Source organism: Protopterus annectens, chromosome 11.part0, assembly GCF_019279795.1.
Source record: "Protopterus annectens isolate FY-2018-M chromosome 11.part0, PAN1.0, whole genome shotgun sequence".
NCBI lineage: Eukaryota > Metazoa > Chordata > Ceratodontiformes > Protopteridae > Protopterus > Protopterus annectens.
This window is the reverse complement of record NC_056745.1, coordinates 1214510136-1214526107: the sequence shown is the minus strand read 5'-3', so window position 1 is coordinate 1214526107 and position 15972 is coordinate 1214510136. Positions and strand designations below refer to the sequence as shown.

Sequence of the window (15972 nt, the reverse complement as noted above, 5' to 3'; positions counted from 1 at the left end):
TTTGCTCTGAGAGTGTTGTTGGAGAAATACAGAGAAGGTCAGAAGGAGTTGCATTGTGTCTTTGTGGACTTAGAGAAAGCATATGACAGGGTGCCTAGAGAGGAGTTGTGGTATTGTATGAGGAAGTCGGGAGTGGCAGATAAGTATGTAAGAGTGATACAGGATATGTACAAGGGTAGTGTGACATTGGTGAGGACTGCGGTGGGAGTGACAGATACATTTAAGGTGGAGGTGGGATTACATCAAGGATCTGCTCTGAGCCGATATGTACAAGGGTAGTGTGACATTGGTGAGGACTGCGGTGGGAGTGACAGATACATTTAAGGTGGAGGTGGGATTACATCAAGGATCTGCTCTGAGCCCTTTCTTGTTTGCAGTGGTGATGGACAGGTTGACAGATGAGATTAGACAGGAGGCCCCGTGGACTATGATGTTTGCAGATGACATTGTGATATGTAGTGAGAGTAGGGACCAGGTTGAGGAGACCCTGGAGAGGTGGAGATATGCTTTAGAGAGGAGAGGAATGAAGGTCAGCAGGGCTAAAACAAAATATATGTGTGTAAATGAGAGGGAGGGTAGAGGAATGGTGAGGATGCAGGGAGTAGAGTTGGTAAAGGTGGATGAGTTTAAGTACTTGGGATCAACAGTTCAGAGTAATGGTGAGTGTGCAAGAGAGGTGAAGAAGAGAGTACAGGCAGGGTGGAATGGGTGGAGAAGAGTGTCAGGAGTGATTTGTGAGAGATGGGTACCAATAAGAGTGAAAGGGAAGGTCTACAAGAGGGTAGTGAGACCAGCTATGTTATATGGGTTGGAGACGGTAGCATTGATGAAAAGGCAGGAGTCAGAGCTGGATGTGGCAGAGTTAAAGATGTTAAGATTTGCACTGGGTGTGACTAGGATGGACAGGATTAGGAATCAGTATATTAGAGGGTCAGCTCAGGTTGGACAGTTTGGAGACAAAGCAAGAGAGGCGAGATTGCGTTGGTTTAGACATGTGCTGAGGAGGGATGCTGGGTATATTGGGAAAAGGATGCTAAGGATGGAGCTGCCAGGTTAGAGGAAAAGGGGAAGGCCTAAGATAAGGTTTATGGATGTGGTGAGAGAGGACATGCAGGCATTTGGTGTGAAAGAGCATGATGCAGAGGACAGGAAGAAATGGAAGCAGATGATCCGCTGTGGCGACCCCTAATGGGAACAGCTGAAAGAAGATGATGATGATGATGATGATTCTTCTCATGTCTCAGTTTGCTAAACCAGCTCTACTATTGAATGATATGACTACCTCAGGAATTATTTAGGAAACAGCACCATCTCAGTCACCCTTGAAGCACAGTATGCAATACTACGAAACTTCATTATGGTATCCCTCGGGGTTCGGTTCTTAGTCCTAAGGTTTAAGTCTTAAGTCTCATGTTTACAATATTTATAAATGATCTTCTCAATAATCTTCTTCTATTTAAAATATTCCTTTATGCTGAAAATCATTTACTAAAAGGTAGCACTAACTGTACTGAACTTGAAAAACTCCTTGGTTTTACTGAACTCTGTCTTTGGTTTAATAAACAAAAACTGATAGTAAGCCAGCTACTCTAAAAGTAATGTAATCTTTGTAGTACTGCTCAGAGACTCACTGCCTCTTCCTCCATAGATATTTCTGGTATGGAGAAACATTGTGAGCCATCCTGACTCTTATAAATACCTTGGACTTCACCTTCACTCTAGTCTTTCCTTCCATAATTATGCTAAATTCTCCAACAATATGATTTTTGGTCTGCTCATACTGCCTCATAGTTGTAATCCTAGTAATTCTGGAATGTCATACCTCTAGAAGCCTACTTGCATCCTAACATTCTTGAGCATTTTTGAAAGTAAAGTTAAAAAAAAGTCAAATAAATATAATTATATAATGACTGGCTGGTAACATCATAAAATGAGTACGCCGATTGGCCAGCCCAACCAGCATGCCCATTGAGAATATACAACAGAAAAAGGTCTAATCGCCCGGACTTTTTTCTGTTGATATATTCTTTAATTTTATGGGTTTAAAAAAAAAAAAAAAAAAAAATAAAAGCGTAGCAACAGAGATCTTTTCTCCGTTGCTTACTTTCCCGAGCACTGATGTACTGGGTATGCCTGGGAACACAAGTTCCAAATGCACGTGCAGTACATCAGCAATGGCAAAGCGGAGCTGTCCAGCGGCGAAAGGACAGCACTGTGCCATTATACAAGGGCATTATTTAAGAAAAGTAAGTATTTTTTTTCTTAAATAATGTCATTGCATAATAGCAATAACCCACTTCTGGGTGTGGGTAATGCTGGATTTACCCACAGTTGTCTTTGTTTGGTCACTCAGGCCTTGCCCTCGTGACCAAACCACATCAACCATGGGTAAATCCAGCATTACCCACACTCAGGCATGGGTTATTGCTTAAATAGCTCATGAAGAGGAAAAGCTATTAAAAGTACAAATAAAAATATTTGTTTAAGTAGAAAATCTCTACAATGGTAAATATCAAGTCATTCAAAATCTTTATATCAATGTAGTAGCTGTAGCATAGTGATGAATGGTATCTTTAGATGTGCATGGCTAGACAGGTCAGATATTGTAATGGTGGATTGTCCCTTTAATGGGATTAACCCAGAAATGAGAATGAATGTTAGACATACTGAGGAAACAGCTGCAGACGATCTGAAGTACAGTGCTATAATGAACAGCAGAGGTGTGACTTTTGGGTCAGAGTGGGGTCTGGGAAAGACTCTAGTTTGATTTAAGTAGTCCAGAAGGAAGGAAACCCAGAGGGTATTCCCTAAAAGGGAAATGGCCTGGCCTTGAAAGGAGAAACCAGATGGATTTATTATTTCCTGGAGAAAAGGTGACGCTGTTTTGTCACTTACTGTTGCTGGAATTGGGAAGAAAGCTACTCTGCTTTCTAAATGCCTCTGTTATGCAAACTGATTTACTTGATAAGAATTGCATTTCCTTTATGAACTTTGTTCATTTGTCAATAAATACGTTGACTTTTTAAAGTTACAAAGCTGACTCTAGTAACTGCTTAGCATATCTCTCAACCTCTTATTGCAAAAAGTCTGGACAAATCCTTACAAAATGGGGGGGGGGGGGGCAAAGGCCCAAAATAGGGACAGATGTTAAATATAGAAACTTAGAAAGTTGCTAGAGTAACAGGGTTTGTGTTAACATAATTTTTCTGAAGGATTTGAAGTCTGAAACTCAAATATATGTCACTATATGGTAACTTCAATCCTCAGATCATCCCTTTGATTTGCCAGAAAATCACAAATTTTATGAGAAACAGACCAGAAATATGAGATAAAAATCGGGACATTCTGCAAAAATCTGGACAGTTGAGATGTATGCTGCTTAGTCTGTCACAAAACAACCTGTTATGAGGAAAAATATGTTTTTTCTATAGATTTTCACAAACAACTTTCATATCGTAGAAATCATGTAACCTGGACAAATAGCATCAATAGCACTTTTACTCCTCCAAACCTTAACTTCCATATAGTGCCAAGCAATTTATTACTGGGGGCTTGTTCTGAGATAGTCACTGAAACCTAAAAATGTATGCATACATGCTTAATTAACAGCGTAAGCAGCACTCAATATCTATCAAGCAGAACATCTTATGGTGCAAATGTTGGTGACCAGTTTTTTCAACATGAAGTACATTTCTGACTGATACTGTGTAACAATTTTTTAAGTCACTTGGATGAATACACAAGAGTGATACAAAACCAGCTGCAGTAGTACATTAGTACATGTATAAGGTACGTGCTCTGTAAATTACATACTAAATGCATCATTAAATAGCTTAATACAGTATTTAATTAGTATAATAATGGATACATAGATTAGAAACTATAATGTGGTATTGTATGACAGTCATGGAATATAACAATTTACAGAGAAATTAGAGGTATATGTTCATAAGTTCGTAAGTTCTATTTACAGCATTCTGGCCCTAAGGCCATCTAGGAATGCTCATTACTCAAAATATCTCATTCCTAAAATCAGTTGCTTGCTAGAGGACCTTGTTTACATACATACTACATACTACAGGTTAAATTTCACAAACTTCAGTGGGGGTGGGTTAAGTGTTATGAGTTTACAGTCTGTCCTTTTGTATTTTCCTTCCCCCACCTAAGAGTAGTTGAAAGACTGGTTTAGCCTCAGCCAGAGATGCTATATAGTCAGATCTGCAGCCTATGCAGCAGTCAAATTACACCTTTTGTATGTGCTTGTTTGTTTTTTTTTTAACTTAATGGAATGATTATCCCTGCCTAAGCAATTGTATTTTCTTTTGTTTGATTTTGTTTCATGCTTGTTGCTGCATGCTTTTTTCCTTCACTGATAATTATTTTTATATGGTCAGCAGTAGAGTGCTTATTAGTGCATGTACTCATGCAGACATACATGTATAAGACAGTTTCCCTCATTTCACAGGACAGCATTGCTTTGGACAGTTGCATCTGGGAAACAAATCCACTGAGTTGCAAATGTCCTAAGATTCTAGAAAAATAAAATATAACGTTTCAATAAAAAACATGTCAGACAACTTTGAAATTGAATCTTGTTAAAGTACTAAAAGTATTTTCCTATTAACTGACACCCTTCAGGAATCATACATTAACTGGCTGTATAATACTAATTCCATCCAACTGAATTTAATTTTTTTTTCTTCTTGGCATTGTGTTAAAATGTTCGGATCTTTCACTCTTTTCCTAAATATTTGACTACAGTAGAGTTACACTGGTCATCATTTAAAATTTGGGATGTATGTATTCTCTGTATTTCCCATATTTTCCTATTTGTGTGCATAACTATGTATGCAATATGAGAGCTGAATATTTGTTACTGTTTGTGACCCTTCAGTTTGTAGTGACATCTTTTGTCTAGAGAGGCCTAGCTGTTTTTCTTTGTGGCAGAAAGTAAACAGTTTGGTTTAATCTAGCTAAAAGCATTCCTGCAAAACTGTTATTTTTGATTGGATAATTGAGCTGGTTTCTATTTCTCTGCATTTAATAGTGAGTGTTTTAAACCAGGTAAACCAGGGAAAGGAAGCCAACAAACTACTGAAACACAAAAAACAAGTCAGCAGCACCAAGACCCATTACAGGAAGTATCAGGAATCCAAAAAATATAAAATAAAACAATTTATTGAAGCGCTTTTCGTTGCTTGTAATGTGGCAACTTCTTCAGAAAAGATGCACAGTTTCAAACAGTAGTTTATAAGTAATTGAGACATGTCATGTGATGACCACACCTCCAGTAAGTCATGTTCTTAAAGAAACATTTGCTAAAAAAACACATGTGCTCATAAAACCTAAATACAAAAGCTGCAACTTGACTTACTGGAGGTGTGGTCATCACATGACATGTCTCAATTACTTATAAACTACTGTTTGAAACTGTGTATCTTTTCTGAAGAAGTTGCCACACTACAAGCAATGAAAAGCGCTTCAATAAATTGTTTTATTTTATATTTTCTGGATTCCTGATACTTCCTGTTGTGGGTCTTGGTGCTGCTGACTTGGTTTTTATGTTTCAGTAGAGTGTTTTAAAACAGTTATACTTGTTTGCTCAAGCTGTTCATAGCTGCTGAGAGGCTAGCCCTCTGCCGTTTCCCCTACTGTGATATTGGAAAAAGATAAGTGTTTATTTTCAATTGTTTTCTGCACTTCTGTTTTACTACATATCTCTGTAATCTGTACAACTGTTTTTTTGCAATCGATGCAACTGTTTTTAGTCTCCTTTTTGTTGTCTGATAGAGCTGAATATTTGTTACTGTTTGTGACCCTTCAGTTTGTAGTGAAATCTTTTGTCTATAGAGGCCTAGCTGTTTTTCTTTGTGGCAGAAAGCAATCAGTCTGGTTTAATCTAGCTAAAAGCATTCCTGCAAAACTGTTATTTTTGATTGGATAATTGGGCTGATTTCTGTTTCTCTGCCTTTAATAATCAGTGTTTTAAACCAGTTATACATGTATGCTCAAGCTGTTCATAGCTACTGAGAGAGACTAGCCCTCTGCCTTTTCCCTCTGCTGTAATATTGGAAAAAGATAAGTGTTTATTTTCAATTGTTTTCTGCATGTCTGTTTTACTACATATCTCTGTAATCTGTACAACTGTTTTTTGTCCCACCCACCCACCCATTAGAGCAAAAGCTGTTACACTAGCTATACTGTAAGTTTGTAGGAGGAATAATTCAAATCCATCCCTGAGTTTGTCCCACCATTAATTTTAGCTCTTTCATGATTTCATGAGCTACAAGGTTGAGAGGTATGCCTAACATTTCTCTCCCTCTCCCTTTCACATCATGAATGGTTGCAGGCACTGAATAATGCAAGAGATTCTCAATATATAATAAAAAGCCATGCTGTAATTACTTATCAGTTGGTGCAGCAAATGAATGCTGAGGTCTGCTGTGACAAGGGTGCAGGGTTCAAATCCTCTCCACCCTCTGTAGCTGACTTTAACTCTTATGTGCTTTGTTCAGTGCATCCGTGGTATTTAGTTGTGACACAGAGGACTTATATCTTCAATAGGAGGTAAAGGACTGGAATCCTTTTTAGTGCCTTTAATGGGAGGTACAGGATTGGAATCCTTTTTAGTGCCTTTAGTGGGACGTACAAGATTGGAATGCCTTCTAGTGCCTTCAAGGCACACTACTTATAACAGTATCTGTTGTGTCTACAGGCTCTCTGCAGCAGTCTTTTTTTAATTAAGTGCCATTAAGACACAAGAAATTCTCCTTGATGTCTAGTGTTCCACCATCCCTGTAATGTTTAAGTGCCATTAAGGCATGAGATGTTATCTTCATGTCTGGCGTTTCCTTCATCCTCATTTGTGTTAAGGCATGAAAAGTTCTCCTTGTTGTATAGTGCTTCCCCCCCAAACCATATCTGGAAAGTTATGCCTAGGAGCTAGTGGTTCCCACAACCTAGGTATGCAGAGTTATAGCTTGTGGCTAGTGATCCCCAACCCAATATTGCAGGCTTTGCTCATTAACCTAAGACTGTGTGGAAGTATGCTAATCACCTCCCCAAACACAGACACACAGACACACATGTCCACACACACACACATCTACACATTCATTCCATACACATACACACCTCACCTGCCTACCCAAACTTACTGCTACTACCTAGGCAGACACATACCCACACATGCAGGCCCTCACATACACACAATCATACACCTCCTAACAGTACCTGACTGGTATATAAGGAGTATATCCTTTTTATTAAAAAAAAGCCAATTGATTATAGGAATCAATCAGAGGAGGTTAGAAAAGATAGGAAAGAGAGACTGGATAAGCAGTTCACAAGGAACAATAGGAGGCGATATGCACAGCTGCAAAATATACAACAAAGTCTAGAAGATTTAAAATTTTTGCATGGATGTATTTGCAATGGTACTGTTATACCCCAAGCAGACTCCAAAGAAATTTTCCTCAGGTAGATGGCAAATGTTGGAGGTGTGATTAGTAAGAAAGAATGAGCTGGCAGACTTCAAAAACCCCTAGAAAGTACTCTGTCAGAAATACTATGTGAGCAAATGGGTGTAACTAAATATTTTTTTTGACCTGGGATACAGGATCTGAATTGGCTAGATATACTAAGGTCTTTTTTAAGTTTGATTTCCATTTTCTAGTAATTGCTCTTTTGGCAGCCACCAGAATTAAAGTCTAAACCAGCTGTATTTGAGGTATTAAATGTTATAATACAGATAAAAAAAACTTAACTGGGATCTTTTGGAAAAGGGTAGGAGCAAATTACATAGAAAAAATGGAAATTGTGGGAATGATACGTGCAGAATAATGTTTTGGAGGAGGAATGGGGTTTAAGGGAAGGCAGGAATTGATCAATTCATGTAATATTGAATTGATGATAAATATACAAAAGAATATATACGATGCAAATATGCTTGCAGCTGGGAATATGTTAATATGATTTGTTTTCTTTTATATATATATATATATGTTTGCCTGTGTCAAGTGATAATTCAATAAAGATTTTTAAAATAAAAAAAAAAATCAATAGATATAGCATCTGAGGATTAAAAAAGTCACAATAACTAGATATAGTGTTTGTGGTTAAAAAGTTGCAGATGGAACAGTGTCTTCACATGTATGTATTTCCAGATACTGAAGTATAAGAAGAATGAATGTCAAAACATCAATCGCAAGGGATCAAGTTTCAAAACAATGAAAAAAAAGCCCGGCTAATTATATATACCAACTCAAAGATCACACAAAAGCAGGGAGAAGGGCAAATTCCCACTCCACCCTGTTCAGCAACATCCCACAAATTAATGCCAGTAGAAGTGATCAAATGATTATTCAATCACTTCTCCCAGCAGTAAAGATGTTTGATATTAATGATTATACAATGACCCCCTGTTAATATTCAAAAACGTGCATGCTGATTGGCAGCGTGCACATTGTAAATCTGAGTTATAGTAATGGAAAAAGGACCGGTCGCCCAGACTTTTTCCATTACTATAACTCTTTTTCTTACAGCAATGCAGAACGCAAGATCTTCGTTGCTTCACAGTGTCTCGCTATGTTAAACGAGTTTAACATAGCGAGACAGCTTTAAAAAAAAGCAACGGAGATTCCCCGTTGCTTTTTTTAAAGCTGTCTCGCTATGTTAAACTCCTTTAACATAGCGAAACAGTTTATAAAAAACAACGGAGATCTTGCTTTCTCCGTTGCTTTTTTCAAAACTGTTTCACTATGTTAAATAGGTTTAACATAGCGAGACAGCTTTAAAACAGCAACGGAGATTCTCCGTTGCTTTTGTTAAAGCTGTCTCACTATGTTAAATCCATTTAACATAACAAAACAGTTTGTAAATAGCAACGGAGATCTTGCTTGCTCTGATGTACTGCGTGGGCATACGCATGTGCATTACATCAGAACTGCTGCAGAATACCAGACAGCTGCGAAAGGGCAGCAAGGAGGCATTATGCAATGCCATTATTTAAGAAAAGAAAGTAATTATTTTTTTCTTAAATAATGTCATTGTATAACAGCAATAACCCACTTCTGGGTGTGGGTAAATGCTGGATTTAACCACGGTTGGCTTTGTTTGGCCACTCGGGCTTCGCCCTTGTGACCAAACCACACCAACCATGGGTAAATCCAGCATTACCCACACCCAGGCATGGGTTATTGCTATAATGTTCTACTAAATGGAATCTTTCCCTTCCTATTACATAAAGATGGGCCAGGTGCCCGAGTATGGAAATGCATTGTTATGCAGAATACAACAGAGACATTATTGTTACATGGAATAACAGTAAACACTATAGACTGATATTATTATATGTAACCACCATTTTTGGGGGGAGAGTTCGGCTTTATAATCTGATCACCATAGGTTGCAATAACCAGGTAAAGAGACCACCACTGCTGGAAGACGAGTGAAGCACCATGCACATAGAATGTCTTCAGTGCAAACAATGACACTATCTGCAATCAATAAAATTGGAAGGAAACTTTAGAAAAAACAAAAAGATGGAGAATAAATATGCAAACAAAATGGAGACCAACAATGTCTAGTAGCACTGTATGAAAAATATATATGAAATGTATGAAAACTACCATAAAATTACTAGCATTATTCTTAAACTTCAAAAACATATCAGAACAAAAACTCCAATAAGAAACATGCTGAGCAAAGAAACTATGGAAAAAAAACTACCTATGAGAAACAATGTTACATAAAAGAAACCTGACAAATCCATCCACAAGACATACAAATTGTTGCATCAGAGGAACAGCACAACAAATCTTCACAGAAACTGGACTAGTGCCAACAGAACATCTATAACAAGAAACAAATGAGAATGTAGTCTTACATACTATAGGAAGCCAGCAATACAAGACTGAAAAAAGGAGCAACATAATACCTACGCAAAATGAAAACACACAACAACAACTAGCAACTCGGCCAAAAGTAAAGAAACACAAAAAGAGAAAACTGAAACAACCTACTTCAAACTTACGGCATGCATCTTGTAAACAGGAGCGGCCTTAGGTCAACTGGCGACCTAGGCAAAAGGGCTCCATGGCGACTCCCACCACACTACCTGGTGCCCCCATCTTGGTCTAACCTACACCAAATAAATACTGGAAAAGTGCCCCTACCAGAGCGGCGCCCTAGGCGGCCGTCTAGTTGGCCTATGCCTAAGGCCGGCTATGCTTGTAAAGCACCAATAACATTCTGCATACCAGAAAAATAATTCAGCATTACAAGAATATATTCCTGAACCTATTGACAGAATGTGTTAATTACTAACATAAACTAAATGTGCCTAAATTAAAAGGTAAACATTAAACTGTACTGTTCACATTCTGAAACATCTTTGTGCTACACCTAATTTCATTTTCAGATATACTCCTCATGCTAAACTAGTCAGTGATTTTGTAGAAAATGAAGATTATGATGTGTTATTTGAATTTTACAGTTTCAGTAATTACTCAGCTTTTCTGTATAACCAAGGGTTACCACCTTTTGTTGTGGGCAAAACTGGATGAAGGCCTAACCCCTTGCACCTCCCATAACCTTGCCCATATCCCCATCCACTTTCCTCCTATTTCATGGTATCATTGTGATGTCACGCGAGGGTGACGCCCTCTTTTTCCATTTGCAATGCTTTTTTTTTCCTGGCAATTTACTATGCTTTTCTTTAATAAAATACAGTAAATCTGCTGATTTAACAAACTCTGATAGTCTGTTTCTTCTCTGAAACAGAATACCAGAGTTTGTACAGTGTTTTCCAGACTACTGGACAATTGGTTTAATTTCCAGATAGTCCAGAAAAAAACGGATAGGTAGCAACACCAGTATAACCACAGCATAGTATAATGGTATGCACTGGACAATGATACGTACAACTGCAAAGCATTTTGGGTAGGTAGCAGCACTTACTGTTTTAGAAGAGAAACTTCTTACTTACATAGTGGTTGCACAACTACATCATCATGTATGCTAAATGTCAATGTAAGGCATTCCGCCTGTTAAACTGGTCAGCAACTCGCCTTTCTAGGTCATAAGAACCCCCTACTACACAATTTAGCATGGAAATACAGTAGCCTGTACTTAACCTAGTGAGGCACTGTAGGTTCTGTTTTTTGTAATCTCATGGCAGATATTTTCATCAAGAAAACTTTCATGGAGGGGTGTAATTATCAATAAAATATTATAGAAACGTTTTTGCACCCAAAACTGTATAAGTTGATATTGTTTATGGTAAGTAAATTTTATTCAACTTCAAGGGTTTGTTAATTAAACTTGCTTCAGAAAGTGACCAATGCACTTTAAACTGTTTGTATATGTTACATGACTTACATTATAACTTAGAATTTGAAGCACACTATACATAAAATACACAAATATGTTTCACTAAAACTTTTTTTCCCATAATTAATTTTGTCACAATCTTAATCCTATCTTACACATCACAACTATTATGAAAAAACAACTTACTTAAAATGAAAAATAAATAGAAACTGCTGCACTGTAACTATTTAATAAAAACTCTTTGGTCATTATCTACCCAGAGTAATGGCCTACAGTGTAGGTATTACAGGGAAATAATTGATTTTCAAGGGGTATGGAGGCCCTCTGCCTCTAGTGTTAGGCCTCACATCATCCCTGGAAGGTCTGGTGCTTCTTTTAAAGGATCATCTTATTAGTCATTATTGTTTGCTTAAACTATGACATTACATGTTTAGATTAAAATGATATTGTTTGGTGAATATCAAGACAGCATTTCAACCTCAGGCTAATCAAGATACATCTGCATACTGAAAAATATAAGGATGGAAAAGCTTGGTTACATTTCTAATAGTCACCAGCAAATAATGATATTTTAAATTATTTCCAAACAAGTGTAAGATTATCTGTAATGTAAGAGAGTCTGAAACTAAATTCTAGATTTTAGGGTTAAGAATGGAATGCCCTAGAAGTGTTCTTCAGAGACTGAAGGGAATTTAAGTTCTTGCATTCTGGCATACTGAAAGCAATTTTTTTGTAGCACAAAGCAGGAGAAACATAATGTGGATTTTCAACATGTTCTATAGACTTTCTACTTTCACACATTATGTGAAACATTAGAATGATATTACTGAGAGATTGGTACAAACATTTAACTGTGTTTTCATGTTTTGAATTGTTTTTCTTTTAGGTTATGACCACTTTTAAATATCCAGACATAAACTTCACTGAAGCAATGGATAGCCTTGAATACTCCAGCTACAATGTCACAGTGATGGACTCTTCCATCTATTCAGGCTACAACACCACTGCATATAACTATGGAACCCACACTACATTCACCACTGAAGCTAATGATACTGACTGTAGTGGTGATTTCAAACAGCCATGCAGTAGGAAAGATACTGGAGATATTTTAAATGAATATTTGCCTATCATATATTCCCTTGTGTGTGTTTTTGCTGTCATAGGTAATATTCTGGTACTTGTTATTTACATATTCTACAAGAAACCAAGGTCCATGACTGACATTTGTCTTCTCAATGTGGCCCTGGCAGACTTTCTCTTTGCCCTAACCCTTCCATTTTGGGCTGTATACCATGTCCAGTGGTGGATCTTTGGCAACACCGCCTGCAAGCTGGTCAGTGGGATGTATAATGTTAAATTTCACAGTTGCATACTATTCTTTGCATTCATCAGCATTGACAGGTGCTTTGCAGTCTTAGAAGAAAGAAAGTCTATCAGGATTCGAGGAAGAACATTAGCCTACAGCAAATTAATATGCTTTATTATTTGGACTATTTCATGTGTCATTTCAGTCCCAGCCTTCCTGTTCAGTGGTACAAGCCATCTAATAGATGTTGATAAGTATGCATGCCAGCCTAGTTACAATGATAGATTGCAACACTCTGCTTTGATGTCACCTGCCCAAATTGCACAGCTAAGTTTTGGATTTTGCTTCCCACTTCTGATTATTATTGTGATTTATCCATTCCCAATTGCAAAGCTGCTTCTTACCCGAGATATTCAAAAACTGAAGAAAGTCTGCATTGTGATACTTGTTCTTATTGCTTTCCTTGCCTCTCAGGTACCATATCACATGACTATGCTCTTCCATACACTTAAATTATTTGGTGAATGCAAAGCTTGCAAAGCAGGTCAAGGGGGCACGATGCCATGTTACATCACAAAGTGTTTGGCCTTTTTCCATTGTTGCCTGAATCCAATACTGTATGCATCACTGGGGGTAAAATTCAGAAGCTACTATTCCAGGGTTTTCCAGGATATGTGCCACCTAAAGAAGACATACAGCAAAGTGGGGCAAAGACCTTCAAAACCAGTTTAAAAATTATGTGCCATGATTCAGCAGTGTTGCTACCTTCATTGGGTACTATACTATAATGAAAATGAGGGTTACAGAATGAAAAGGGGTATCTGAAGTGATACATTGTAGCACTTAATCACACATTCAGAATGTGGAATTACAAAGCAGCTACAATAATACAGTCGCCCATTCCAAAATAAACATAAATGCAATCCATGATATTAGACATGACTTCATACTTCATGTCCACAGGGTGTGCATGTTCAACATATTGCTCACCTTTTCCTAAATTCTGTCTACCTGTTACTGGATTCTGCAAACATCATGATAATTATGGTATGGCTGCAAAAATCTTGAAAGCTTTATCACTATTTCAGGATTCTGAGTCCACCTCATTTTAGTATTTCAGCATGCTTAGCAACTTCATACCTTAGAGGTTTCTGTGAGGTTATGAGAATGGGTACATACTGAGAACATCAAAATTGGTTTCTTTTTCACTTCTGTATCATCTCAGCCTGCATTATATTCAAGTAGTCTGCAAGATGCAACTATTACTAAGGGAAATATAACCAAAGAAAAAATTAACCTTCTATTATACTATTCCTACTCCAAGTACAGTCCTCCCACATAACAAAAAAAATGATACAGATTCAACCACATTTAAAGTTGATACTGTCATAGTTCTGGTCTTTCAAATACAGCCAAAGCACTAAAAATTGGTTTTGTACCAATCCAGTTGGATGTTGTCTTCACTACTGACTATGTTCTGTGACAGTTCAACATGCGGTGCAGAAATTTATATCATGAACTGTCTAAATTACTGCTGTTCTGACCGGTGGACATCCATCCAGCCTTCATTCATCCAGCCATCCTTTACCTGAAATTCTTAATCCATTTCAAGGTCAGTCTGAGCCAGAGCCAAACCTGGACCCACAGGCATAACATTAGATACCCCATGGATTAGACATTGGTGGTTCACAAGACTTCTAAATGAAGGAGATCTAATGGAGTATCTTAAAGTTGGAAAATACAGCTTTTATGATATAATGGATAGAATGGAATATGAAAATCCCATGTACAGAGAACATATCTGCCTGGCTCTGCAATGAGAAACAAACAGGATGAAAAGAACTGATCTCACCTAACAGAGCGAGTGGATACATAACAGACCAGGTGTGATAGTCTTACTGTCTATGTCTCAGAATGCATTATGAAATAGGGAACACCTTCAAGCAGAATTACTATAAAAATGTACAAATGTCGGTATTTCAGAGAAAATGGTTGAATACCTATTCAAATGTATGCAAACTGCACATAGATATTGTGTTTTGTTTTAAACTTTTTACTCTTACTAACCCTTAGGTTATTCGATTATTCTAACATCAGTATAATCTATACTTTTTGCTGTGTGTTATTTCTCTTCTGGCATTTGCATTTTATCTGCCTGAATTTTATTACAAGTGTTCCATTCAGTTATATGTCTTTCTACCATGTACTTCAAGTTGTATTTCAAATTTAAGAAATGATCTATGTTGTTGCTTGTGCGTTTTGCCTGTGTCACAGCTGAAAAGGATCTTCAGAAAAATTCACTCACCAAGTCAACAAATAACACATAATCAGAATAAATCCTCTACATCTGAGCTTGTGGAGAATAAAATGTATAGCAATCATGCTGTTTTGTTTTTAAAGCTGATGGTACACTGAAGAAATGTTCATCTTAACCTTCAGGTGGATCGGGAGTTTAATTCTTCACAGATTTTTCTCATCCAGTAATGGTGCTTACTTTATAGTACGGTAAATACTTGTAAATAAACCCATTATAAACAGGTTCAACAAAAACAGGACAGAAGAGTAGCTCAGAGGATTAAGGTCATGAGTTGTTTCATCCTGTAGTCCTGCGTTTAATTCCTTGTTTCCATTTGTTCACATTGTAACTCTGAGCAGATCATGTAATCAGGCAGATCTCCTGGGCCTCCATTTAAAACTAGCTACACTAATTTGGACAATTTGGTCAACAAAATGTTGTTTTCCTGAAACAGTATTCAGTGATATACATCTCACCAGTCCAGCCTATTCAGTTATTGCACTAAGTATCTGACTTGTCAAAATACATGCCCTTTCTTTGTTTATAATGTTGAAACTTTTGTAAATACTGTTTTAGGCTTGGTTTAATAAAATTAATTCTCTCATTCATGCATACCTATTAACGAATAGCTCTGCAGGTTACTGACTTGTAGTTATGTGCAATTCTGTACACAGGCAGGAAATAGTGCAACTTTGTATTCCTGCTTTGAACAACGTCTTCATTCCAGCTCTAAACTTCAGAATGTACCCTCCCGTTAATCCACTGTGGTGGATGCAGTAGTGTTTAGTGGGATGGATAATTCCATTTTGTTTAACATTTTTCTTAAACAGACTAGCTAGCAGCATAAATAAACTATATGTTTTGGTAATGCTTAACAGGAAAAGAGATCTGCTCAATCTACCTTTACTTGTGATGTCATTTCTGTGGTAAAACACTTCCAACTATATGAATATAGATTCACCACTATCATGAAAATACTGCTCATGAACGGCAAAGTCAATAATTAAATTTTTCCTAACCTTCATCAGGAAATCCC

The 15972-nt window shown here is 37.3% G+C and overlaps 1 protein-coding gene across 2 annotated transcripts in view; it reads left to right on the top strand.

Annotated features, from left to right (window-relative positions):
* Positions 1–15544, top strand: part of LOC122815793 (C-C chemokine receptor type 6-like) — a 438699-nt gene extending 423155 nt beyond the window's left edge. For both annotated transcript variants that reach the window (XM_044088578.1, XM_044088579.1), the window contains one exon: positions 12218–15544. In XM_044088578.1, coding sequence (XP_043944513.1) covers positions 12221–13372 — 1152 coding nt within the window. In that variant the 5' untranslated portion in view covers positions 12218–12220 and the 3' untranslated portion in view covers positions 13373–15544. The remainder of the gene's footprint in view (positions 1–12217) is intronic.
* Positions 15545–15972: the final 428 nt, after the last annotated feature.